This window comes from Poecile atricapillus, chromosome Z (genome assembly GCF_030490865.1).
Source record: "Poecile atricapillus isolate bPoeAtr1 chromosome Z, bPoeAtr1.hap1, whole genome shotgun sequence".
Taxonomy (NCBI): Eukaryota; Metazoa; Chordata; class Aves; order Passeriformes; family Paridae; genus Poecile; species Poecile atricapillus.
This window is the reverse complement of record NC_081289.1, coordinates 99,285,194-99,311,145: the sequence shown is the minus strand read 5'-3', so window position 1 is coordinate 99,311,145 and position 25,952 is coordinate 99,285,194. Positions and strand designations below refer to the sequence as shown.

General features: G+C 44.1%; 1 protein-coding gene across 2 annotated transcripts in view; it reads right to left on the bottom strand.

Annotated features, from left to right (window-relative positions):
- The window catches only part of CPLX1 (complexin 1), a 106,873-nt gene extending 105,229 nt beyond the window's left edge, over nucleotides 1–1,644 (bottom strand). Inside the window, exons 1-2 of one of the 2 annotated variants that reach the window (XM_058827825.1) lie at nucleotides 1,419–1,644; nucleotides 503–604 (exon numbers count right to left, since the gene is read on the bottom strand). In XM_058827825.1, coding sequence (XP_058683808.1) covers nucleotides 503–533 — 31 coding nt within the window. In that variant the 5' untranslated portion in view covers nucleotides 534–604; nucleotides 1,419–1,644. Of the gene's footprint in view, nucleotides 1–502; nucleotides 605–1,317; nucleotides 1,344–1,418 lie in introns of those variants that run through there. The other variant, XM_058827826.1, reaches the window with a different exon arrangement.
- Between the last annotated feature and the right edge of the window lie 24,308 nt (nucleotides 1,645–25,952).

Here is a 25,952-nt window from a genome sequence, read left to right as displayed (position 1 = left end):
AAGGGACAAAAATTTCTGCTCTGGCCTTTTTTTTGTTCAGGATTTGGCCAATCTTTGGGAAAAAGATGAAAGAAGGCTTACACACATAGACAAAATGTCACTCTTTCTTTGGGCTTACTCTGCCTAAACCAGTCTTCGTCCTTTATAATAGCTGTCTCCACGGAATGGCATGAAGCAAATCAAGACCTGCACACTGCACAGCAGGATATGCATCCAATTGGTAGGGTGCCAATTAGGCATGACCCAGGGCCAGCACACCTTGTGTGGGAAGTCTCTTCTCTGACATGGGGCTTTGGTCTTTGCTTGTTGCTGCCCTCTCCTGCTCAGATTCTTCAAACACTCCACTATGGGATCATGAATCAGTGACACGCATGCTCTTCCAAGTTCTCAATAAGCTATTACAGGTGCAGACCCTACCACAGTAGACCATTCTCTCTCTTTCCAGGTGCAAAGGGGAGGGGTAGGAGGGATTCAAGGGCCCTTGTGTGCCAATCACACTTACCTCCTAGAGCTTGTTTCATAACAAAATCCATGGTTTGTTGTTTGGGGTCCTGCCCACTTCACACCTCACATGCACAAAGACGGGGAATCCTTGGAAGGCAGCCTGCAAAGAGGCACAATCAAAAGAGGAATAGTGTCTCTAGGAGAAGAAAAGGCTAATGCCTGGTCTTCTTGAGCTCTCTCCCCACAGCCTTCCTCCCTCCCTTTGTCTGAGCGCAGACAAGTTTCCAGTCCTCCAGCCCTTCAGACCCTGCTTTGCACGACAAGGCACCCGAGGAGCAGAGCTGCATGCTGGCGAGCGGTCAGAGGGTGGGAGGAGTCAGGGGAACACGGTGGCTCCCCCAGACTGGGCAAGTGGCCGGGAGCAAGTGCGGAGGAGCAATGCGGTGCCCTTTCATGGCTTGTCTCTTACAGACGGGCAGGAAGGGGTTAAACCTTTGAACTTTCTCGTTTCCCCGCCTGCTTCTCGCCTCTCGGTTTTCAGAGGGTTTGCTCCGAGGTGGCAGCTCCGCCCGGGACCGCCGAGGGGGCATTTGAAGGTGAAGCACTCTGCAAGTGCCCGGGAGAGCAAGCGGGGAATGCTGGGCGATCAGGATGCGCATGCAGTCCGGGTGGCGGGATGGAAAGTCCCCCACCAGAACCCCTCGGAAAGCCCCCAGCGCAATGCCAGCAAGGGCTGCACCTCCTCAGGGTGAGCCGGGACGGCTCAAGGTTGACACCGGCCGGCCCCAGGTGCAGGAGAGCAGCCCCGCCGCTCCGGCTCCTGCGTCCCACCCCCAGCCCGCCTTCGGCACCGGGTCACAGCCGTGCCAGCACCTGGAGGGACGAGAGCTGTCCCCGTCTCTGTGTGCCCGCACCCCGCCTCTCCTCTCTGCCCTTCCCGGCTCGGCACGGCCCGCCCGCCCCGGCGCCGATACCTCGCTCGGCGACAGGCGCTGTGCTGAGACGGGCCGGGCCGGGGCAGGTGGCTGCGGCTCCTCTCCTCTCCCACGGGCTCCGGCCGGCGCCCGTGTGCCCGAGGGTTGCCGGGGAAGTTGCGGGTGCGGAGTGGGGGAGAAGGAACGAGTCCAGAGCTTCTCCTTACTTTTCCCCCGCGCCCCTCTTTTTATCACAGCATTTCCGGACCATCCCACCGACACGGTCCCTCCTTCCTCCTCCCCTCGTTGCGGGAGCTGGACTCTCGCCCTCCCCCTGCCTCCGGCTCCCCCGCCCCTTCCCTGCGCCGCCCTCGCCCCTCGGTGCTCGCCGCCGAGCAGGGCGCCAGCGCTTCCTAAGCCCCGCGGAGGGGTGCGTGTGTCTGCATGCGTGTCCCCCACCCCATCCCCGGCTGTCTCCAGCAACCAGGTGTCTTTGTGCTTTGCCGTGGGGGGAAGGAGGGGTGGCTGTCAGCCCGCTGTGGCATTTTGCAATTGCTTCCTTGCCTCTCCTCGAGAGTCTGTGTGTGCCAGGGGAAATCTCTGCAACCACGGCTTCCTGCAAAAGGGGGAGGGTGTGGGAGAGCGTTCTGCATCCTCTGTTCTGAGGTCCTTCCCGGAGATCCCCTCTCATTCCCTAGGTCCTGGAACGAGTTGGAGAGGCAAGGAAGAAGATAGGGAGGGAGCAGACTCTTCTCCTCCCCCTCGCTTCGCCTCGGATTAACTGTGGCCGGAGAAGAATCGCCGGCTGCTCGTTTCTGTGCTCTCGCTATCCAGGTGGGGGGGCCAGGGCGGGGAGGGGGGCGGGATGGGGGAAAAGAGAAAAGTCGTCTCCCTGCGATTGCCGCTGAAGGACGCGAGCGCAGCGATCCGTTGTCCAGCCCGGATTCGGGACGGCATCTGAAGGTGAGAAGGAAGGAGCTGTGTACGGTGCGAGCACTACGTGGCAAAGCAGAGCAGTATCTACTCCACAGCACTGGCGCCCACCTTTAGGGATGCCGACAGCCGGCTTGGAGCTGAGTGGGGAGGAGACGAGTTCTGCTGCTGATCCGCCTTTTTGTCGCCAGCGGGAGAGGTGGGACAGCAATCCCCAGAGTAACCTATATGGGTCTTAAGGGAAGGACAGGGCTAGGGTGGAATGCTGCCGGCAGTAGTGGGAGCCTGGGGATGGGGAGCAGCGGCGCCTCCCGGGAAGACGCTGGCACGGTCCGTGGGCGACGTCGTGTGAAGGTCAGGGAGGACGCCGGGGCCGCACCTGGCACGGCGCGGAAAGGCATGCAGACCCAGCAGGCATGACAGGCAAGTCAGCCCCTCCCGGGGCAGCGATGCCGGCCATCGGGGACCCGCAATCTGCAAAGATTTCAGATGCCAGCTGCAGATGCCGGAGTGCATGTTTCTACACTCAGGGCAGTGTCTACCACCTGGGTCTGCCTCGATGCCCCATGCCTGCCTAGTGTTTCAAAGGCATTTGGATAATGCCCTTTATAACATATTTAAATTTTCTATCATCCTGAAGTGATCAGACAATTGGACTAGATCGTCTTTTTGGGGCCCTTCTCCTGAACTCTTCCTTCTATTCTGTAGGCTCCCATAAAAACACTTTTGCCACCGACATTAGTGTTACTCTAAGAAACTCACCTGGGTGAGCATGTGCTGCACTTCTACTAATAAGTTTCAAAAAGGAAAAAATAATACCAAGATGGGGGGGGGGGGGGGGCGGAAACCCTCTTGTTTTAAACCTCAACTCACTCCCAGAAATTACCATTCAAAAGGCAGGATTAAGTATTCTTTGATGCTTTTTATACATAATGTAAGCGTGTGTCAGCACAGATTACCATGCTCGAGAAATGAACCTAGGAGCCTGCTGGACCTGTGTGCCCAAGTATCTGTGCTATTAACACAGTATCTCCAGATCTATGTTGCCTCCACAAGTGCTTTTATGACTTTAAGTAGGGTTTATAGTTTTGGTCTATCATATCACACCTCACATTCCTTCTCCATCATATGATTGCTCTTAGAGAGAAGGAAGGACAGTGTCCCCACTCCATGCCACTAAATGTCCATATGCATACCTTGCTCTTATATCCCTCAAGCAGAAGGATCAGAAAAGTGTGAACTAATAGTTAGAACATCCAATTGCCTAAAATCAGCTTTCTTCTTGTTATTTTGGCATACTGGACAATGCTACTACTACTATCCTGGACTACTCCTGTAGTAGCTGAGGGTCAGCATAACCAAGTGGGGTGGCTGAGAAATGCCATTGTTCCCATTAATAGGCTCCTTGCAAGCTTTGCAATAGCAAGTGTCCTCCCTTCTGTGCAGAGAAGAGTGATGTCATCCACAGGGACTTCTGAAGCCAGACAAAACAATGGGGACATCCAGAAAGTCCCTGATAGATCCTTGTACTTCTTGTTGACCTGTTCATAACTGCTGGTCTGTTTACAGAGCCAGCTGACTCTCCAAGGGTCATGTACCCATGGTTCTGCTTCCAAACTGTACCCACTTTTTCCAGATTACACAGCTGACAGAGAAAGTCACGACAGATGAGACAGTGAAACAGCTCTTAGCACCAACTACCTCACAGTTCCCTCCTCTTCAGGAGAACAAGGCACATCATCATCAAATCACAAACTCCACTGAGATACTCCTAGTCCCAGCTTCAACATCTCTACCCTGCCTCAAGAACCAGCTTCCAAATAAATCCCACAGGATGTACCTTCCAGATGAAAATCCAATCACTTGGGAGCCTGACTTGGGTACCTCCTGTCCAGGTGATGCTCTGACTATTCAGTCAGGAAAGTTCCCACCAGTACACTCCACACCACATGAGGACCAGGGACAGAGGCAAGAAAGGACACAGTTGAAAGAGTTGATGCAGTCTACAGATCTGTGTCTATTCATAGTCTCAGAACGGCTTCTGGAGAAGGCTTTTACCTCGAAGGCAGAGCCTTTACTCAATTTGCTGAGAAATGCAGCTGGAAAGATAGACTCATGGGGATCTGTTAGGTGATTTACCTGCCATTCATGATGTCTGCTACATGAGAAAAAACAGCTCCTGCAGCCACGGTAATGATATGAGCAGTGCCACATGCATTTTCTTTCTGATGGCATATAACAATCTACTTGGTTAATAATAATTTATGAGTATGTATCCGGCAGTAATGCAATTTTATAACATTTACTGGACAGTAACAAATCTCAGAAACAGCAGTGTTTTCGCATCAGAGTGAGGGATTGAGACTGGTACCTGTGAATGGGATCTATCCCAGCACCATGGACAGAGAACAGCTGCACATGCCGAGGCTACCCCTTGGCTACCTCCAAAACTTCCCCAAAGACCAAAGTAAGTTCTTAGTCTGGTTTGCACTGTGTAGCTGACATATGCCTGCTCCTGATTGTGGAATAGGCTTGTTCTTCCTTGCAGGACCAGAACAGTAGGAATCCACTTGGTGATCTTGCTTGGTGCAGTTGAAGAGTACAGAAAACTGAGCAAAGATATATCCTCCATGGAGTTTTGTGCATGGAACTCCAATTCCTTCCTTGGTCACCATATGGGAATCTGTGTTTATTGATATCCATGTAAGAAGTGGAATAAGCCAATTATTTGGTTTGGTGACATTTTCCATAGGAAAAAAAAAATCTGCATTTGTATCTCCAAAAAGAAGGAAAGGTCTGTTTTCAGAAGAAAAAAAATAAATTAGTCAGGATGTTTCATTTCGACATCTTAAACGGCAATGTTTGATTATTCAATTCCATATGGTGTTTGACTACTAAACGGAAAGCAATGCCATGTGAAAATGATACTAATAAAAAAGCTCACAAACAAAGTGTAAAGGTTATAGAAAATACATAAGCAGCTGCCCAAAATGAACACACTTTGTTTCTTTTTCCCTTTCTTTTTTCCTCCCTATCTTATTATGAGCTCTCACCATTGTAACTGCTGCACTGTTCAGTGGACTGCTGGCAAGACCTGCACAGGAGCAAGATGATTAGCTTTTTATCAACACAGCTACTGAGACAGAGGAGTCAGGTACTTGCTAAGGGTAGTTTGTGTACATCAGTTGCAATCCCCTTCAGTGGTTGAGTTCACTAAACACAAATCTACCGTATGTTTCATTTTCTCTTCAACTGTCAATTCTGACTGTCAAAACATTTCAGAATTCAAGCATTTTTTGCCTCTTCCAAAGTATTGCTTTGTTTCTTGTTGTTCCATTCCACTTACAGCAGGCTTTAAGTAAGGTTTTTATTCTCCAACCAAATTGAAAAAAAACTGAAATGAAACAAAAACCATAGTATTCTTTTTAAGAAGTGTGTGTTTCCCTTGAGCCAAAATTATAGAAGGATTTTTCAGACATTTCTGATATCTCTGAAACTCTGGTCCCTTGAGATTTCTTGAAGATGAACTTTCTAGTTGAGCATTTGCTTCAGCTATCACAAGACCGAATTTTAGCTGCCCACCCTCAGAAAAATTGAAACAAACATATATTTTTTGTTCTGTCTCAATGATATGTTAACACAAGAATGCAGAGTATATCTTTTTTAAATATATCATTTGGTTTTTTGGGGTTTTTTTTAATGAACATGGATGCCACGGCCTTTCATGAATGAGCCCCTTGGTAGGCTGCCATTTACAGGTTCTATCTTGTAAGCTGACAACTTCTTGTTGTCATCTACATGTTGTATTCTACCTTTTCTACTCCCCTAGTCCCTCTATCTCCATTCCTTTTCTTGTTTCCGATTCTCTGGATAAGCTCTTGCCTTACCAGACTGATTGCAAGTCCCTTCTCAGCAGGACTCTGATTCCTGTGGATAGGCATGAGCAGGTAAATATCCTGTAGCTTTTACCTCCAGGATTTACAGCTCTACATGACAAGGCTTCTTTGGCAGACAGAAGTTGTCCATAAAGCCAAGAATCCATCTTTATCTCTGCAGTGATTAAGTAAAGATGACTCTATCCAAAGTATATCAAGTTTCTGTCATGAGATTATTATTTCAAGTACTTTTGGCAGAAATTTTTCCACCACTGAATAAGTTATCCAAACCAGAGCATGCTGTGATGTGTTATCTTATACAGGAGTTTAGAAGCAAAAAAGGTAAAAAAAAATTTTACTGTTCTATATTTGATGCAGTTGAAACATTCTGCTTTGATGTATTGAAAGTGCTGCACCTTTTCCATGACCAAATCACTTTGCCTTGATTCTTTGCTTCAAGCAATACATATCTATATGAAAAATAAACAAAATCATAGCAGAGTAAATCGGGGTTTTTTCAGAATTCTTTTGTCATGGAGAGGGAAAAAGAGGTCACACTTTTTTCTTTATTGCAATTTATAGTGCAAGCAAGATTCAAAATGTCAAACACACTTTACAACAGAATTTCTATTTTCCCAGGTAATTCTGTGCCTTGCCTTCTTTTATTACTCTGTACCTTGGAAAATGATCAGAGGGAAAGAGCATACTTGGGTGAGATGATAGCCTGGTGTCAGATGCTATGGCCTGTAGTTCTCTTCCTGTGTTAAAAGAGTAGTCTCAAGTTCTGACCTTGACTTGGAGGGAAGGTCCTCACCTCAAAATGTCGATCTTTGAGCCATAACAAATTTAATTAACGTTCTAAACTTTTCATTAAGCATGAAGTGAATATGTCCTTGTGTTTAGTTTAACACAGCCTGACTTTTGGTGGGGGAAGCTGCAGAGGCAGCTTCTGAGGGAAAAAAAAAAACCAACAAATGCTCGAAGCTTCCTAGGTCTAGGACAGCCAAACCCCGAGGGCTCAGAAAATGGACATAGTACTAGCCCAGCTACAGAAGTTGATAATGCTTCTGTGATAACATATTGAAGAAGGAAAAATATCACGTGCATGCTCGCGTTCTTCTTGTTCCGAGGGGTGGGGAGGCGGCCGGCGGGGCACATACCTGCGCGCCAGGACCATGCCACCAGGGCCATTCTGGTGCCACTGTGGCCACGCAGCCGGCACCCTGCAGCCAGGGCCAGAGCTGCGAGCACCCGTGTGGCAGGGCTCGCAGTGAGCTGTGCCTGCTTGGCCGCTTTACGCCAGCCGTGCTGCGAACAGAAGGGCGAACAGGGGCGGCGGCAGCAGCAGCTTCTCCTTCTCGGTGCCCCGCATGAGGAGAGGCGCTGGCTGGGGCCGATGTCGCGGTGGCACCGCCCGCGCGGCTGTGGGGAGACCACGCGGCCCAGCCGAGGGGCAGGACGAGCAATTCCCCAGTGCAGAGCCCGGATGGGATCAACCTTTCAGCACTGCAGAACCCTGTAAGAACTTTTCAGCTGACAGAACTTGAGAACAGACAATCCTACAGACACCAGTTCTCTCCCGGATCAGGGAAAAGGGAAAGGTGAAGACACGTGAGGAGAACAAGATGGCGACACTGAGGTCGGTGAAAAGGAGGGAGAGGAGGAGGTGATCCGGACATCAGCTCTGAGATTCTTCTGCAAGCCATGGTGAGGACTATAATATAACAAACTGTTTGCCTGTAATTCATGAAGGGCATGGGGGGGTGTAGAATTCACCTTCAGCCCATGAGAAAGAGCTGCTCGCACTGGAGTGTGTGGATGCTGAAAAGCTGTAATCTCATGGGAAACTCAAACAGAGAGAGGGAGTTAATCCAGAAGGGAAGTAGCTCCAGTTTTGAATTATATCCAAGGCTAGAGGGGCCCTGCTCTAGCAGGAAGAGGCATAGGAGAATCGAGTCTTTTGGACGGTGTGGATCCAATGGTCTGGCACATCAGAGCCACAAAAATGTGAAGTTTTAGTTGACACTGGCTTGCAGTGCACCTTGATCCCTTCAGGACATGTGGGGGCAGAACCTGTTTCCATTGCTGGGGTGACGGGGGGATCGCAGCAGTTGACTCTGTTGGAAGCTGAGGTGAGCCTGACTGGGAAGGAGTGGCAGAAACATCCCATTGTGACTGGCCCAGAGGCCCCGTGTATTCTGGGCATGGACTTCCTTCGAAATGGCTATTACTAAGACCCAAAGGGACTCAGGTGGGCTTTTGGAATAACTGCTGTGGAGGCAGAGGACATTAAGCAATTGAACACCTTACCTGGACTATCAGAGAACCCATCTGCAGTAGGACTCCTGAAGGTGGAAGAACAGCGAGTGCCAATTGCCACCTCGACGGTGCACCGCCGACAGTATTGGACAAATCGAGATGCTGTGATCCCCATCCATAAGATGATCCATGGGCTAGAGATGGGGTGGTCAGCAAAACTCACTCACCCTTCAACAGCCCCATCTGGCCTGTGCACAAGTCTGACAGAGAATGGAGATTGACTGTGGGCTATCGTGCATTGAATGAAGTGACTCCACCACTCAGCGCTGCCGTGCCGGACATGCTGGAGCTCCAGTACGAGCTGGAGTCCAAGGCAGCAAAGTGGTACGCCACTATTGACCTTGCCAATGCATTTTTCTCCATTCCCCTGGCAGCAGAATGCAGGCCTCAGTTTGCCTTCACCTGGAGGGGAGTGCAGTACACCTGGAACAGACTGCCTGCATTCTCCACCAAAATTGTCATGGTCTGACATTGGCCAAAGCCAGGCACCCACAAAAAAGACGCACTATTTACTCATTCTCCTCTGCTGTAGTTGAGCAGAGGAGAATGAATAAATAGGCTTTTCCTTGGGTGCCTGGCTTTGACCAATGTCAAAGCACTGCAGTGCTTATCTTTAGATATTTTAGATACTTGTAGAACAATTACTCTTAGGTGTGATGCAGATGCTGTGAAATTAGGCTGTTACAGTATTATGCACTTTACACTCAGATATTTCTGAAGACACTATGGTAGTTAGATGCAGTCTGAAAGCTCAGAAATCCTCATACCTTCCTATTTCAGTTTTGAACTTGATCTCCACTGCCTCACTTTGATAAGAAACCTACATATACGATGAAGAAATTTTCTCGGTAGAGTGTATTTGCTTAATGAGATGAAGGGCATAGCAGTACCTGAAAATAAATCTAGGTCATCCACAAGAAATAGACATATATGTCACCTTAGAATGTGTTTGTTGTTTTTGTCTTTCACCTCAGCAGAACTGTAAAAAGTAACGTGTAATGTCAGATAATAAAAGTTTCCAGCCAGCTTGTTCCCTGCCTTTACTGGTATGACATTTCTTCTATTGATCCATTCCGTGTCAGTGAATCAAGGGTGCCACAGTGTTGTGGGAGCAAGGTTGCATCCAGGTAGCAATGCTGGAGATTCTGTCCCCTTGCATTGCACAAACACACACAAGGAACACAATGCAGTGAGGGGACCCATCTAACAGGGTATCCACAGCCTAATACATCACACTGTTCTTTCTTCAGCTTCTCTCCATGGGGCTCCACACACATACACTACCATCCCTTTTTCTTCTTCATCTTTGTACTGCCAGTTGATCCTCTATGTCATAGTCCCCATAATAATTTTTCCTTCTGGTATTTTTTTAAGATTTCCTCTCTTCAGCAACTGGCACAGCTTTCTGACAATACTGTAGGTTTGCATTTCATCTCTGGCTGCAAGTTCTCTTTTTTTTTTATGTGCAAATCAATGCAATGGAGGAAGAATGTTGCATCTTTTATTGATTCTTCTCCCACTGGCATATTTTTTACACCACATCATTAGACCTGCATTATTATCCTAATGCCTTCAGGGGCTATGACAGCTAGTCAGACCCCAAGGATTTAGTCTAACCCTGTAATAATCCTTATAGGTAGAACTGATTAAAAAATAGTTAATGATTTTTTTCTTTTAATTTTCATATCCTCCCCATATCCAGCACATGCAAGTGAAATCCTTAAAAAAAAACAAGAGCTAATTATGCTGTAAAATGTCAGTGGAACACGTCAACTGTGATCATATTGAACAGTCACAAAATGGGTGACTGACTACTGGCTGGTAGAAATGAGTAGCCTTAATAGTAGCCTTAATAAAGTTCTTACGAGTAAATATGATGAGCATTAGACAACTGTGGCCAAAACACAGATTTCGATTTAAGCTAAAGCACTAGAGAGTTAAGCTTAATAGACTGAAATAACTGGACTTTGACACTTCCATTAGTGCATGTGTGCTGAATCCAAATTAGTTCTTCTGAGCCTGAACATCTCATATGATGAGTTTCCCTGAATAGAAATTATGTGATTGTAAACATCATGATCTGTCAATTTAGCTTACACAGGGCCTTCCTGTATAATCAGTCTTTGCTAAAAATTAGTAACAAAGCAAATGAGAAAATTCACTGTGTTTAGAGAATCTTTGGGAAATGCAAATCTAGAGGAAAATGTCCTGTGTTTACAGTCAAAGCATTTCAGGATTTAATAACTTGAATGCTTAAACACTAATATATGTGAATCTCTGTGAAATGCATTGTTCCATACACACTCATCAGCCTTTTAATTTCACATTGCTTTTCGCCGATTAGCTACATGCCATTTCTCACCTAATCTGCTTTTGTAATATTTAATTTTGAAATGACAGCATTTGTCAGCCAGATGATGTGCACAAACAAAGCAGGTCACTGTTCTTGCATATAAACATGAATGCCTCTACCCATGCTCTCTCTTGATGTGCCAGTAACAGTAAGAGTGAGGTCATTTGCCCACTTTCTGAGACTGTCTGGCACAGGGTGCCAGGGTTGGGGGAGCTGGATTAGGGAGGCCTGGTTGATGTTGCTTCAGGCTCATCCCATTTCTGTGTTCAAAGTCAGCTTAAGCAACCACACAAAAAACTTTGTTTTTCTATTCAATTTATGTTACTTCTCAGGTTTCTAAGCTGCCTAGGAATGGTGGCAAGTCCCGTGCTGGATTTTTTACAAATCATCATTTCTTTTGTTCCCACTCAGTCTCTACCACAATTATAGCTGGACTAAACCCCTCACTTCAGAGAGTTCCCTGTTCAGGTATCAGAGTAAAACAGTGAAAAACACTCCAATAATGGGTTAGGGCTCTGTGGTTAAGCACATATTCAAGCAACCTGCCTGAAAAGCAGATTTAGACCTCAATATGAGAGAATCAAAGTTATTTAATGTGAATATAGGGCATATATAACCCACCTGCATATTCATTTAGTATTGTCTATCCATTCCATGACTTTATAATCTATCAGCAGGTTTCAACCTCAAGTAACACAGGAGTATAAATCTCATATTGTTAGTTTTGATTAATTTCATGAAAATTGTTGGCTTGTTAGAGGAGAATTAAATTTTATTAAGTCTTCATGAGAGACTAATTGTACTAAGAATCTCTACTAGGAAATAAAGAATCTACTCAGGAGAGTTTTCAAGAAACTGACATATTAAATTGATTCACGTTTGGGTTTCTTTCCCCTTCAATTTGAAATGGTGAGAGACTCAACTGAATTAATCTCCACACTTTTTTTTTCTACTTGGAGCTACCTCTGTCACAAAATTACTTTATAAGTTAACTTTAAATGACTATACACTTGTGGATATGAGATTTGCCTTTTGCTCCATGCCTTATGAGATTGCACTATCACTAGAAAATTAAATAAAAACTAGAAATTGAACTCTGGGAGGCACTAAAAGTCTGCTGCCTGTTATGTGCATGGATTTCAAAGTGCCTTATTCATTTATTGAAAATTTATTGGACATGTTTTTCTTTCACTCCTTAGAAAGATATATACATGAAGACAGTCCTACACTGTGAAGAGAAAAGGTAAGCAAAATAAGAAAGTCATCAAAATCTGCAAGAGCAGAATTTGAACACAAGTGTCTGAAAATGAGTGTAGAGTGAATTCTTGCACCTAATACAAACCAGCAGTTCCAATATTAACAATACTGCATCATAGCACAAATACAGACACCTGAATTTCATCGGCAAGGTCAAGTAGAAGTGTTGAGGTCATTACTAAGGGAGGGCATGAAAGACATTTGACCCATGAGAACAGTAGTGTATCCAGAGGAAGATCTATCCCAGCTCACTAAGTGATGTCAGCAGATACAATCAAGCCAGGTTTCCAAGCACACAACCAGGTTTCTCTGGAAGTTCCCTTTCACTTTCAAATGAGAAATGTGATTTTTAATATCCTAGCAGTAGGCAAGGTGTCAGTCCCATATGATCCTCTTAGGAGTTTGTTTATGGAGAGGTAACAAAAACACTGATCATGCATGGATGGAACATTTTCCTGAACAGAGTCTTCAAGGAACAAGTGGGATTCCATTGCCCGTGTAAGGCCAGACCAGAGCTAGATGTTGGAATTTTGCTTGCACCCCAAGGGAAATCTTGCCTAGACTGAACCATGTTCATCCATTGGCTAGTACAACTGATACGGCTAGATATCTCTCCTGTCAATTAGAAGTATGTGGACACCCAGGGAAGAGCACCTGTCCCCAAAGAGCTGATCTCACTTCCAAGGGACTGCAGAAAAGGATGCTGATGGAGTCAATACTTGTTAAGGTGAAGAATGGTAACATGGTAGTTGGAAAAATTTGCAGACCAGAACTAGTTCCTTCTCAAAAGTATCCTTACAAAAACTTAGTTTTTCCTAGCCAAAAGAATAAAAATAATAATTTTCTGTGCTACCAGCATCTTATAAAGGAAGGCGTCTGACGATCAGATCCTGCCAGTATCCTGTATTTTTGAAGGTAAGGTTGAAGGTCTGAAGAAATGACTGGCTTCAATGGTGAAGTATTGGTTTTGAATTCAATTGGCTTGAAAGATGAATTATTTAAAAAGTGTACACTTGAGTATGTGTACATGCACCCAAGAAATAGCAGAAGAGGTTTTATATGAACAGACTGTATTGGTAACCAAGGACATAGGAAAAAACAATCAAATTGCTTAATACTGGCAAACTGATGGTTTTTGAATTGACCCCAGAAAACGACTGCTCTCCAAAGCAGATCCATGTATGACCTGTCACTGATGCCTTTAGTAAGGAAAGATGGCAACACAGTTACAGTGTATACTATGCTGGTTATTTTTCTCCTATCTCCACAAGAAAACACACTCCACCCTTAAAGTTGTCTAAAAATCAGGAAAGGAGTACAATGGGAGTATCTTGTTCATGAAGGTTCGAGTAAGCATCACTGTAAAATACCTGAGGATTCCTGAAGTATATGGAAACCAGTTAATCCAAGAACCTACCACAGCAAACCCAGGAGACACAGTGGAGACTCAGGAGTAAGCATCCATTGTCCTCTGTGTCATGCATCACTGATCATAGTTGAAGCAGCTGGGCACACTTGTCTTGGTGCTGGTGACTGGATGGGAAAGTGTAAGCGCCAAACCTTAACCTACTTAGAGTAAAACGGTTTAAAAATAGTACCTCACCCTTCCATAAGGTCTTGCACTGAGTTTCATTACATTTGTCTCCTACAGCATAGTGGAAAAGCACAGAATAATATGGCATAGGCTTCCTAAAGACCCAAGGAGAAGATTAGCGGGACATATCAGGTCACTTTGGGACAGAAAAACAGCAGAAATGTCATGGTTAATTGGTGACCAGTTCCCTCTTCGACTCCCAGCATAGGATAAAACTATGTAATTAGCAGACAAACAAGTTTGGGAAATCTCATTACAGTTCTGGGACTGAATTATTGTCAGGCTAGAATGAAATGGGTATTCAGCAGGTAAAGGTCAAGCTTTCTCAATTGAATGTCAGTCCAGAGGGAATGGAGAACCCCATCTATTCAATTCACAAACCCCAGAAGAAAATTCAAGTCATGGTGATATATTTAGCTGTCTAAAAAGGACACTCCCTGTGATGCAGCTGAGATGAGAGTTCTTCTGACTTCATGGAGGCTGCAGCTCAAAATATCACAGAAGGCAGAAACTGAAATAAATGAAGCAGCATCTAGCAAGCAAACACTAATGAGAACTTAACTCCCAAGGAAGTAAATGTAGCTTGTGAGAATGGTGTTAAACCTCACCCCTAGAAAAGAGAATTGAAATAAAACCCACATAAAGATAGTGTCATTCATGACAGTTTCTATAAAAGGACTTCCTTACTTTAGTTTAGTTGTTCTTTTTTCCCTTTTTTTCTTCAAATTATTTTTGATTTCATTTTCACAGGGTTCAAGAAACGTTAAACGAAAAAAATTAAACCTCATGAATTTCAGTCAAAATCACATGAAACATCAAAATCTTCAGCAGAAAATGCTACAGATAGACTTAAGGAGAGTTATTGCTCATTTCTGCTTCTACTTTCTAGAGGAAAATTGTTTTCAATCATGGAAGAAATTTTGCTTTAAAAAAGCCTTTCTTTTAATTTTACAAGGAGTTACTTTGATCACTAAGAAGTCTAAAACAGCTCTGTTTGTGGAAAGGGATTACACAGAGCAAAAGGTAAGAGTGTGATATTTTTTCCCCTAGGAAAGATTGCGAAATACCATGGTAGGATCCCTTTGTCAGCTTCTGAGACTAGATGAGCTTTTGGAGAGGAATAAAAAGTATAGGAACACAGTGTTCCTCCTTTTAAAATAAAGGCTTTCAGAGCAAAGACACAGACACTCTTAGAAAGCCAGTTCTCCTGGGGCTTCTGGAAAAATAAAAAATGTCTTCTACAGGTTCAACAGTAAGGGAAACTACTAACTGGAAAGTAGTTCTGTTTTCTGACAGGGCATTTAAACACTGCCCAGGTCTTACTAGGAATTTCAAAATTGAGGGGCTTAATAATTAAACAACCTTTTCCACATGATTATCACATTGGAATATAGAGCTGTGATTGAGTTATTGCTTGATGACACTACAATTTCATGTGGGTCCCATTTTAGGTTGATTACTTGCATTGCTTAATTATAAGGTACATCACTGCTTGAACTGATTTACTGTTTTGCTTATTGCATCACATGATTGCCTGATTCACAAAAGCAATTGTGCTCAAACAAAATCACTACCAAAAGCTTGGAGAATTGAACTCCTGCAGTGAGAAGACTGTGTCTTCCCTTGTGGGTTTTCATGACTGTAGATTTTTTAGACTTTACCCTTTTCATTTTTAAGCTTTGTGTTTCTTCTTAAGTATAAAATAGCACATTGGTTATTTTCTCTGGATGGATTGTGTGAGCTCACTTTTTATGGTGCATAAAGCAACAGAGGTGAATTATGTTCTTCAGCTGTCAGCTGAAATCAAACAGGCCTGACATTGCTGTGAGTTTGTCAGGAATGGGTGGAGGATGGCAGCACTCCCAGATTGTCACGTTACCAGCCTTCCTCAAAGGAATTTAAAGTGATATTTTCACCTGTACATTCCTGCAACCAGATAAGAAGATAAGAAGATATAATGTATAAAAGAGGAATTACCATAGAAATTCCAAACAGAGGGTTCTCTGGTTGCCTTTTGGGGGCTTCAAAGGGAGGCTGTAGTATGGAAAGAATTTGGCCCAAGAATACTGAAGATGAAGTTACAACTAAGGCCATATGTGATGTAGCACACTTGGGCTGTGATGGAGAGGCTTCTGTATTGTGATATCCAAAGTTAAATTCAATCTTACAATCAGATCCTTACTGGGGAAGGAAGTAGCAGCAGAAGAAATAGAAAAAGAATTGCTGAATTTTTTGATATCACCAAAATGGAAATACATTACCTGTTGTAGTAATTCTCAGGAAACTTCCTGTCTCACACATCCAAGTCTGCTTCATCTGACTTGCCAGAAGCATTTTAATCAGGTTCAAAACTGCAGCAGGAAGGGAAGAACAACACCAAAAAAAATTACTACATGTTCATAATAGAATCAAAGAATGATTTGGGTTGGAGGGGACCTTAAAAATCATCTCATTTCAACCCTTCTGCTATGGGCAGGGACACCTTCCACTCAATCTGATTGCACAGAGCCACACCAAACCTGGCACTGAGCCTCTCCAGGGGTAGGGCATCCACAGCTTCTCTGGGCAACCTGTTTAATACCTCACCACCCTCACAGTAAAGAATTTCTTCCTAAACTCTAATCTAAAACTACTCTCCTTTACCTTGAAACCATTACCTCTAGTCCTGTCACTTCATGCCCTTGTATCCCCTTCCTGTGCTCCCTGAAGAACCTGCAATTTCCATTCCAACTCTCCATTCATGGAGGCATCCCTTCACATCTTGGTGATGTCAGTAAGATTATGGCCCTGGAAGCAGGCACGCATCACTAACTTCTCTTGTTCATTCCCCATGTTCTGCATGTTTGCACAAAGGCATCTAAATTTGGTCCCCAATGAAGCCAGCTTACTGGCTGGACTGTCAGCAATTCCTCTGTGGATTTCTGGTGTTCTCCTCCTGACCTCACTCCAAGCTCTGGGATCTCCTGCTGACACTGACATCAAACTGATTGGAGTGGAATGGGCAGAAGTTCCCATCTCCTGACACCTTGAGTTTAAAGCCTTTTTCTCCAGCCTGCCAAGCCTATGACCTATCTATCCCTTCTTGGATAGATGGACCGCCTCAGCCTCCAGTAGATCCCATTTCTCAAAACAAGAAATAATGTTAGCAGAGAAGGGAACTGAAAAATCAAACAGCACTTACCACAAGTAGAGCCTTGTTTAATGAATCCTCCTTTAGATGTGCCATCTATTCAAAAAGTGGTGGGTGGCATGTTTCCACGGTAGATTATTTCTGACAGAGGCACAACTCCGAATGTTTGTCAGATAAAACTATCTGGTTGACCAGGTAGACTCATAGTCCTCACTTCATGGTGAGAGCACACCAGACATCCACAGGGAAGAAACAGCAGTGCAGTCAGTTATGTGTCACAGGGAAAACTGTCTCTGTTGAACTAGGCAGACTTTGCTGCAAGGCATGCATTACAGCTTGTGCAGAAATCTGAAATTTTCAGTTACAGTAAATAAAGGAACATATGTTGGGTGCGCGATGTCAAAGGGAAGGAGGCCTGTTCGTGCTTTAAGATGTCTCTGTTATTGGATTCTGGGTAACTAGGCAAAATTCCAGGCTTCCACTACTGGTGTAGTGGTTTTGGGTGGAACGAAGTTACTTTTCCTTATAACAGTTAGTGTGGTGCAATATTTTGGATTTGTGACCAAAAAACTGTTGGTAACATAGTGGTGGTTTTGTTATTTCTGAGCACTGTTTGCACAGGGACAGAACTTCTCTGTCATGCTACACCACAGCAAGCAGGGTGGGAGTGCACAATAAGTTGAGGTGACACAGCCAGGACAGTGGATCCCAACTGACCAAAGGAATATCCCACACACCATGCTGAGCAATAAAAATTATGGGAAAGAAGAAGGAAGGTGGGGATGTCCAGGGTAACAGCGTTGGCCTTTTGAACGACTGTTACATGTAAAGGACAGAGAACATTGCTGATCTCTTGGAGGAGGCTTAACACCTGCTGGCCTTTCACAGACTCACAGAATCACTTGGTTGGAAGAGATCTTCAAGATCATTGAGTCCAACCTATGCCTTGACACCTCAACTAAACCGTGGCACCAAGTGCCATATCCGGTCTTTTTTTAAATGCATCCAGGGATGGTGGCTCCACCACCTTCCTGGGTAAACCATTCCAATACTTTATCACCCTTTCTGTAAAAAACTTTTTCCTAATATGCAGCCTATATTTCCCCTGGCACACCTTGAGACTCTGTCCTCTCCTTCTGTCGTTTGCTGCCTGGAGAAAGAGACCAACCCCCTCCTGCTTACAAACACCCTTCAAGAAGCTGTAGAAAGTGATAAGGTCACCTCTGAGTCTCCTTCTCTCCATTATAAACAATCCCAGCTCTCTCAGCCGTTCCTCACAGGGCTCATGTTCCAAGCCCCTCACCAGCCTCCTCTGGACGCACTCAAGCATCTCAATGTCCTTCCCAAACTGAGGGGCCCAGAACTGGACACAGCACTCCAGGTGTGGCCTCACCAGTGTCCAGCACAGAGGAAGAACAACCTCCCTGCTCCTGCTGGCCACACCACTCCTGATCCAGGCCAGGATGCCATTGGCCTTCTTGTCCACACTGCTGGCTCATGCGCAGTCAGCTGCCACCAGTACCCCCAGGAAAGAAAAAAGCAGTGAAAGAATTCCTTGTTTTGCTTTACTTGCAGAGCTTTTGTTTTATCTGTTAAAGTGTCTTTATTTCTTTATTTCAACCCCTAAGTTTTCACATGTTTACCTTTTTGACACCCTTTTACATTCCACTTAATGGGGAGTGAATGAGTGAGTGATTGTGTTGGACTGGGGCTAACCCACTACAGCTGGTCACACAAATGTGGATAAATCATCCTGATGTTGTGAGGTCTGTGACCAACTCTCTGATTTTACCATGCACACATACAAATGGCAATTTGTACAGGCTTTGTATCACCTGCATTCATGAGGATAGTCTCGTGCTGGAAGTTCACTGCAGTTTCAAGGCCAGTGCTTCTCCACAGCTACAAAATCATGTGCTGCTGCACATATCCCCCTTGTCTGTTCTCTGTTTCTTCAGAAAACTTTTTTGTGTAGCCTAAGGAAAGCTCTTAAGTGCCACGTGACCCAAGGTCACACATCTCCTGACACAGTTGATCAAGACAAGCTTGGAATCTTCTGCCCTGAAACTAAGAGCTCCAGTCACGAGAGAGGAATCCTGTCCTGGCACTCTTGCTAAGTTGAACTCCATTCACTTTTGAGATTTTAAGTGCTGATAAGAATAAACAATGGCAGCATGAGGTTCGCCCCTATGCCTTGATATGAAAATTGCCAGTTTGCTACTTAGATGTGTTGATGTTGCTCACACAGGGCCTGCACAAGCCACACTTGTGACAGTAGCTATGGAAGTCAAGGTCCCTCTGAATGGTCACACAACCATTTGGCATTCAATCACTCCTCCCAGATTTTGTTTCAGCTGAAAACTGCTGAGGATTTACTTAGCCTGTGAGCCTCAGGCAGTAAGACAACTAAGAACACTTAAAGTGAAGCCATTTCACAGTCACCAGCACCTTTGATCTATTTTAAGCCAGCCATTCTCATCCTTTGGCCCACCTGCCTAGGACTTTGCTGAGATACAGAGATATACAGACATTCACGCTGATGACATTTTCTAGGCATGCAGTTCTCAGGGATGACACTAAACTTTGCTGTATACTTTTTCCTGCTGAATCCTGGTGTTCAAGACACTGGACTGGTTTTGCAGAGGTGCTCAAGTGAGTCCTGTTTAATAAACATACTGAAAACTGGTTCTCCTCTTGCGCCAGGATAATGCAGGTGTGCTCCCGCATGCAACCAACAGGTCAAATATTGCCAGTTACTTTGACACAAGAGCAGAGTAACCAGAAGCAATGGCTCATTTCAGAACTTTTCTAGTGGCCCCTGCTAAAGATACAGAAAAATTTTCAAGCGATTGTATGGAGACAAAATTCCTGAGAAGTTTTTTGGGAGGAAATAAATGGTTATGTCAATGTATTCTTTCTTTCACAAAGGCTTTCTTCCCAGCAAAAGAGGACTGAGAAGACTGAAAAGTGAGGTGTTTCTGTACACTTCTACTCTTAACATGGCAGTGGGAAGCGTGAGACACTTGTTTGATTCACCAAGATAGAAGAGAAATTAGACTACATGCTTACAAAATGTTTCTGATGGGCAAAAACTTGTGATAGAAGAGGTGAAACTCCCTTTGTTTCTAACCCTTTCAAAACTTAATCTGATTCCATTTTAATTGCCCTTCTTGCAACATTGTTTCCTACGCATAGATCCCATTCCTATTAACTCCCTTCTGACAAAATGGAGTTGGGTGTATCACTAAGATATCACACTTTGCTTCAATGGTTGTGCAAGAAAAATGTTATTTTCTTACATCTGAATGCAGATTTTAAAAACGAGAGATCATCATACAGCTGTCTAGAAGGGTCAGCTAAGACCTTGTGAAGGAAAGAACATTCTGGTCAGTTCTTTTGTTTGGTTTGGGAGTTTTTGAGTTTTGGTTTTAGTTTTGATTGATTGTTTGTTGGCAGGTTTAATTTTATTTGGTTTGGTGAGTGTTTGTTTGGGTGGGTGGGTTTTTTGTTGTTCGGGCTTTTTGATCTGGAGCATAGGCAAAACAAAAGGCCATTTCCTGCTTATGTCTAATACCTCACTTTTAAAAAACTTCTGTATGCGTTATTCTACTGGAAAGCTTTAGTATCCAAATAACTAGAGCTAAAAAGGATTTTTTATATTTAAAAGATGACCTTTTACAAAGCAAGCAAAAATTCCTGGGAATTTTTCCCCTCTTAAAAAGCTTGAAAATCTAAAAAGAACCATTTATTATAAAAAATTAAGCCAGTAGACAATAAATATATGAAGCTTTATCACTACCAAATTACTCAGGGTTTTATAAAGATGACCTCTCACCTCAATTTTAGTTTCTCAAAGTCTATATTAAAGCAAGGTTTTGGTAGCTGTGAACTTAAAGCTAATTAAAATGAAATTACTTGTAGAAGTGAAGACATCTGGCTTTGCCATAAAAAAAAATGACAAGTAAGTTTTTTAACACAGTAGAAAAGACTTGTCCCATGACTCACCTCCAATTACTTTACAAACTTTTTACCTTTCCTTTTTTTTTTTGTTCCACCTAATAGTTAACATTCTGCTCTGTAGGTTTATCTCAATAAACTTTCTTGGCATAATTCCCATTCCATTCAACTAAATACTCTAAGGGTATGCAGAATGAGAATTCCTGCTCCTTTAGGGTATCTGGTCAAATGAGCTATATATGAGAACGTACAGAGACAGAAACCAGACTGACAAGTTATAAAGGAGGTCCCTATACAAACAAAACTGGTCAGCCACACCACATCACCTGCTGAGCTATCAGTAGCCCGTAGAAAAACATGTAAATTTGCAAAGGATAAGGATGTAAAGTTGAGGATCCAGGATGTTGGGATGGGTCAGTGGGACTAGGCCAGCCACGGAGGAGAGGAGCAGGGAAGAGGGAGCAGGGGGGAGCAGAGCGGTGGGATGGGCAGAGAAGGGTACAGAAGGGGTTGTTGCCTGTCAGCTGTGGCTGCTCAGCGCTCGTCTGGCGGAGCCCCGCACCTGATCACCGCAGCGTGTCCTCCTGCTCTCCTCCACCCCACCGGAGCCACCTCATCCCCTGTGCCAGGACAGGAGCGCTGAGAGCACTCGGTGCCAGGAGTGCGAGGAGAGAGGAGCTGGAGCTGCTGCTGGAGCCAGAGCGGGGCCGTGGGTGCCTCTGGCCGGGGCTGCTGCTTTCAGAGGGAGCGAGGGGGGCCTCGGCACCAGCAGCTGGAGCCAGGGGCTCTTTACCTCCAGCCACTGGGGCAGGATCGGTCTGTGCCCTGAAAAGCAGCTTCTGGGGTGAGCAGTGCGAGTGCGTGTCTCAGCACTGTCAGCCGGAGTAGGAGCACAGGTCCCACACAGGTGCCAGCTGCTGGAGGGGCTGAGTGTTTGTATCTTCCCCAAAACCTGCTCTGTGTGTGTGTGTGTGTCTGTGTGTCTGTGTGTGTGTGTGTGTGTGTCTGTCTGTCTGTGTGTGTCTGTGTGTGTGTGCCTGTGTGTGTGCTCTGTGTGTGTGTGTGTGTGTCTGTGTGTGTGTGTGTGTGTGTGTGTGTCTGTGTCTGTGTCTGTGTGTGTCTGTGTGTGTGTCTGTGTCTGTCTGTCTGTGTGTGTGCCTGTGTGTGTCTGTGTCTGTGTCTGTGTGTGTGTCTGTGTGTGTCTGTGTCTGTGTGTGTGTCTGTGTCTGTCTGTCTGTGTGTGTGCCTGTGTGTGTGCCTGTGTGTGTGTCTGTGTCTGTGTGTCTGTGTCTGTGTGTCTGTCTGTGTGCCTCTGTGTATGCTGTGTGTGTGTCTGTGTGTCTGTGTGTGTCTTTGCTCACTGGCAACCTTCAGGCTGTTACCAGCTGATGAGCATGGGAGACTCAGCTCTGAGCTGGGGTATCAGGTGAGTGGCCAGTCCATGCTGGGATTTTGAGGACCTGTGAGTGTGGGGTGCCTGTGGGACAAGTGTGTGAGTGCTGTGTAGTCAGCAAGGTCATGCAGAAAGGAAAACCTATGATCTATTTTATACTTAATGTTAATTGGCAACTTTGTGTGATAAAGCAACAAAAAGGCTGCTCTTCTAAGGAAAAATGACCTGAGACTAGAGCACAATACCACGGCAGACATGAGCAGGTATGTCACCTACAGGCAGCCAGGGTGCAGAGCAGCAGGTCCAGGTCAGGATCAGGGCCTGTGACATTGCTGAGGATCAGATACAATCCACTGATCAACCAGCACTTCTGTAATGACGAGACATGTCTGAGCCCAAACCAGGAAGCCAAGCTCTTGGATTTGTGTCAGGGTCAGGACAGATATAGGATAAGATCTATCACAGATATTGCTGCTGCACTGTTGTGGTATGAGTGGCAGGCTGCAATGAAGCTCCAGGTAACAGTGGTTCCCAAGGCAAAAGAAGGCCATGTTCTTGTTTCTACTTTTCCTCAACAGAGCTCTTAACAGTGAAGGAGCTGATCTTGGTCTCAATCAGACCTTTGCAAGTAACCCAGCTAAACCAGAAGGGGGATGTGCTCACATCGTGTTGAGCCACTCAGACAAATTTTTCAGACTTAAATGTGCTGATGTACTGACCATCGTCAAACAAATCTTGGTGTCTCATGGAGAAAAGACTTGCACCTTGGAGACAAAACCAGCAAAGGCTCTGAATACTTCCTTCATTGCATTTTCAAAGCTGTCTCCATCACAATCATTTGGGAACTGAAACACTAGACCTGCTTTTGATGCAAAAAAGACATGAGCAACTGTGTGCAATGTACATTAAAAACAGGGCATTGTGGTGCATTTGCCTTTTCCTTTACCTGTTGGTCAGAACATTCATTTCCAAGCAGCATTTTTCTGACCTATCAGCATGCTGCTAACCTACCTTCTTCCAGCAGCACTTCCAGGAGATAGGAAAGATTCAATAAGTGCTTGAAAATGATAATATTCAACAGTTCCATTGCAGAAGTTGTCTCTTGTCCCCTCACCGAAAGCTATTAATCTGTTCTTGTCCTAAGCATGGTAGAAGGACAGTATGGCAGGGGCAAAGAGTTGAACAAGGACTGGCATAGGCCCCTTTGGCACAACAGTTCAAGGAGGCAAAAAAACACAGAAGTAGCTTTTAAAAATCACTCACAGTGACGGAAGCAGGAGTTAATCTACTTGTTTTATGAGCTGACCACATGCACCACCTGATTTTTGAAACATTTATGGATCTCACCTAACCTATAGAACTTATAATTCATGACATATATTCCTGTACTTACATATCTATTTAAATATTTTCCACAAATAGTTTCTACTTCCTGAAAAGGAAATTACAAACTCAGAAATCATCTTCAAAGGAGACCAAATATATCAACCAAACTTTCGGTGAACTAAGATGAAAAAAGAGAATTAATTAGTATAATTTGACACTGACAACAAATGTATTTTTAACTCAAAGTAGTTGAAATGCCTATTGCTGTTCTAAGTCCTGTGAGTACTGCAGTAACATAAATGATGTCTTTTACTCACACAGAATCATCTTCTTTCAGGGTGTTCAATGTAAATCTGATCATGAGCACACTTGCTTTTAACTTGTGAGTTTTACATTCCTCTTCACTATGTTAGGAGCCTCTCTTCACTACCTCAGATTTTTATCCGAGATTCATAGAAATGCAAAGGATTCTTATAATGTATGTATGATCTATCAATCTATAATCACTATGATTATTTGTTTAAATGTGATTTCTGGCACCAATAAGATTGAGATTTCCAAACAGAAGGAGGAGATTTTTCAGTTACCCTTGAGCAGTCTCCAAAATCCCATTTCAGGCACCTTTTCTGTGCAAGAGACGATGAGGAACCAAAATTTGTAGGTTAAAATATTGTCCTCTGCCGACAAGAGGATTCCATCTTACTGAAAGCTCTTCCATTGATTCCAGTGGATGTCAGAGCAAAACATTTAATTATTATTAGATTCAGTATGTCGTCAGTGTCAGTAAGAACCTGTCCTGTTTACAGTATAAAGAAAATTCACTCATGGATTTTTGGAAAGTAAAATGTCAGCCTATCTACTCTGTCTTTTTCCTACTTCATGTTCTACTTTCCTAAATATGGTTGTCGTTTCACCAAGGTGGGTGGAAAAAGTCCTCTGAGGATACTATATCTTTTTCATACATCTGCAAACGTGGGCTCCATGCCCTGCTTTGCCATAATTTGTGTGAGCTTGGGAAAAACACTTTGCTTATTCACTAACAAGATAATAACACGAAGGAATATTTCCAGCTGTATCAGGAGAATAAATAGGAAGCAGTGCAGCAAAAATTCACGTACATGAGGTAACAGGAGTCATTTGGAAGAGAAGACAGAGGGTAAGTTCTACAGAAAGGGCTTTTTTTTTTTTTTTTTTTCATGGTTCCCTGTTGTTTAACTCTGGCACTTATTCCAGCAATACAGAAAATTATTTTTCCCCCTAAGCCTTGTTAAATTTCTTGTTGCCCATCAGTACTGAGATACCAGTTCATTTACTAGTGAAAACAGGTCTGAATCTGCCTAAGCTGCACACATTTTAATTTGACTGGTGCACATCAGAAATGTGCTTACATTTTCATGATAGTCTCCATTCACTGCTGCATGGGGAAAGTGCAGTATTTAACACAGGAATGTGGATTCAATGAAGACCCAGGGAAGTACTGATGATAATACACCAAGGAAAAATATCAGCATAAAAACTGTTTTCTTGCAAGTGATTTACAGAACAAAAGACAGCACTTACTTAAAGGATGTAGCTGGTTCTACAAAGAAACCCTTTGTTGAAATACCACAGTCTCATTTCCAATCTAAATTACCAGAAAAACCCAACCCTAAACAGAGATGAGAGATATTTCAAAATGCTTAGAGAAATTGGGCAAGTATCTCTGTTTAGGACATCAAGATCTCAATCTTCAGTGTAAATGAATCCCATCTTGGTTTGAGAATAGCACATCAGAGCCCTCACTGGGCAATTGCTACATCCTTGATGTCTTTCATGGTATATGTCCACTTGAATAGCTCCCATGTATCCTGCGGTCTCTTTCCTAGGATTGACTTCTTGTATGTTTTTAGGTGAGCAGGTACTACCTCCAGTAATTTTGACTTTGCTCCAGGGCTCCATCTGGCCCTGCTGGATCAATCCACACTGGTAAAGCACAGACACATTTTGCAATCTTTCTTTCTGTAGAAGTGCCCAAGAGAGCCAGGTGTCATATCTCTGTCACATAGCACTAACATCCAAAAAAAGATGATTTATCTTTACAGAAAGATATATCACTGACTCTGAGAAATCCAAGAGCCTGAAGTACATAAACCTAGTAACAGCTACAAGAGAAGATAAAATTTCTGTGTATGTAAGAATAGTTCCAGCTGCAGCTCAGCACTTTGGATAACCAGCCTTTCAAATGTCACTGTGAAGAAGTTAGCTTCTGCATTTTATCAATAGAAAGTAAATACTTCCCACCAGTCTGGGATCTGACATCTACAGTGTTTCTTTGCAGCAGCAGCACTTCATTCAACTACACAAGAGCATCTGAGTAATCAGCTCTAGCTCCATGAAAGCACTGTCAGAGAAGGTCAGCATATCATGCACCAGAAAGGACAGGAAAGACATGAGCTACGTCATGGCTAGGACACTGCA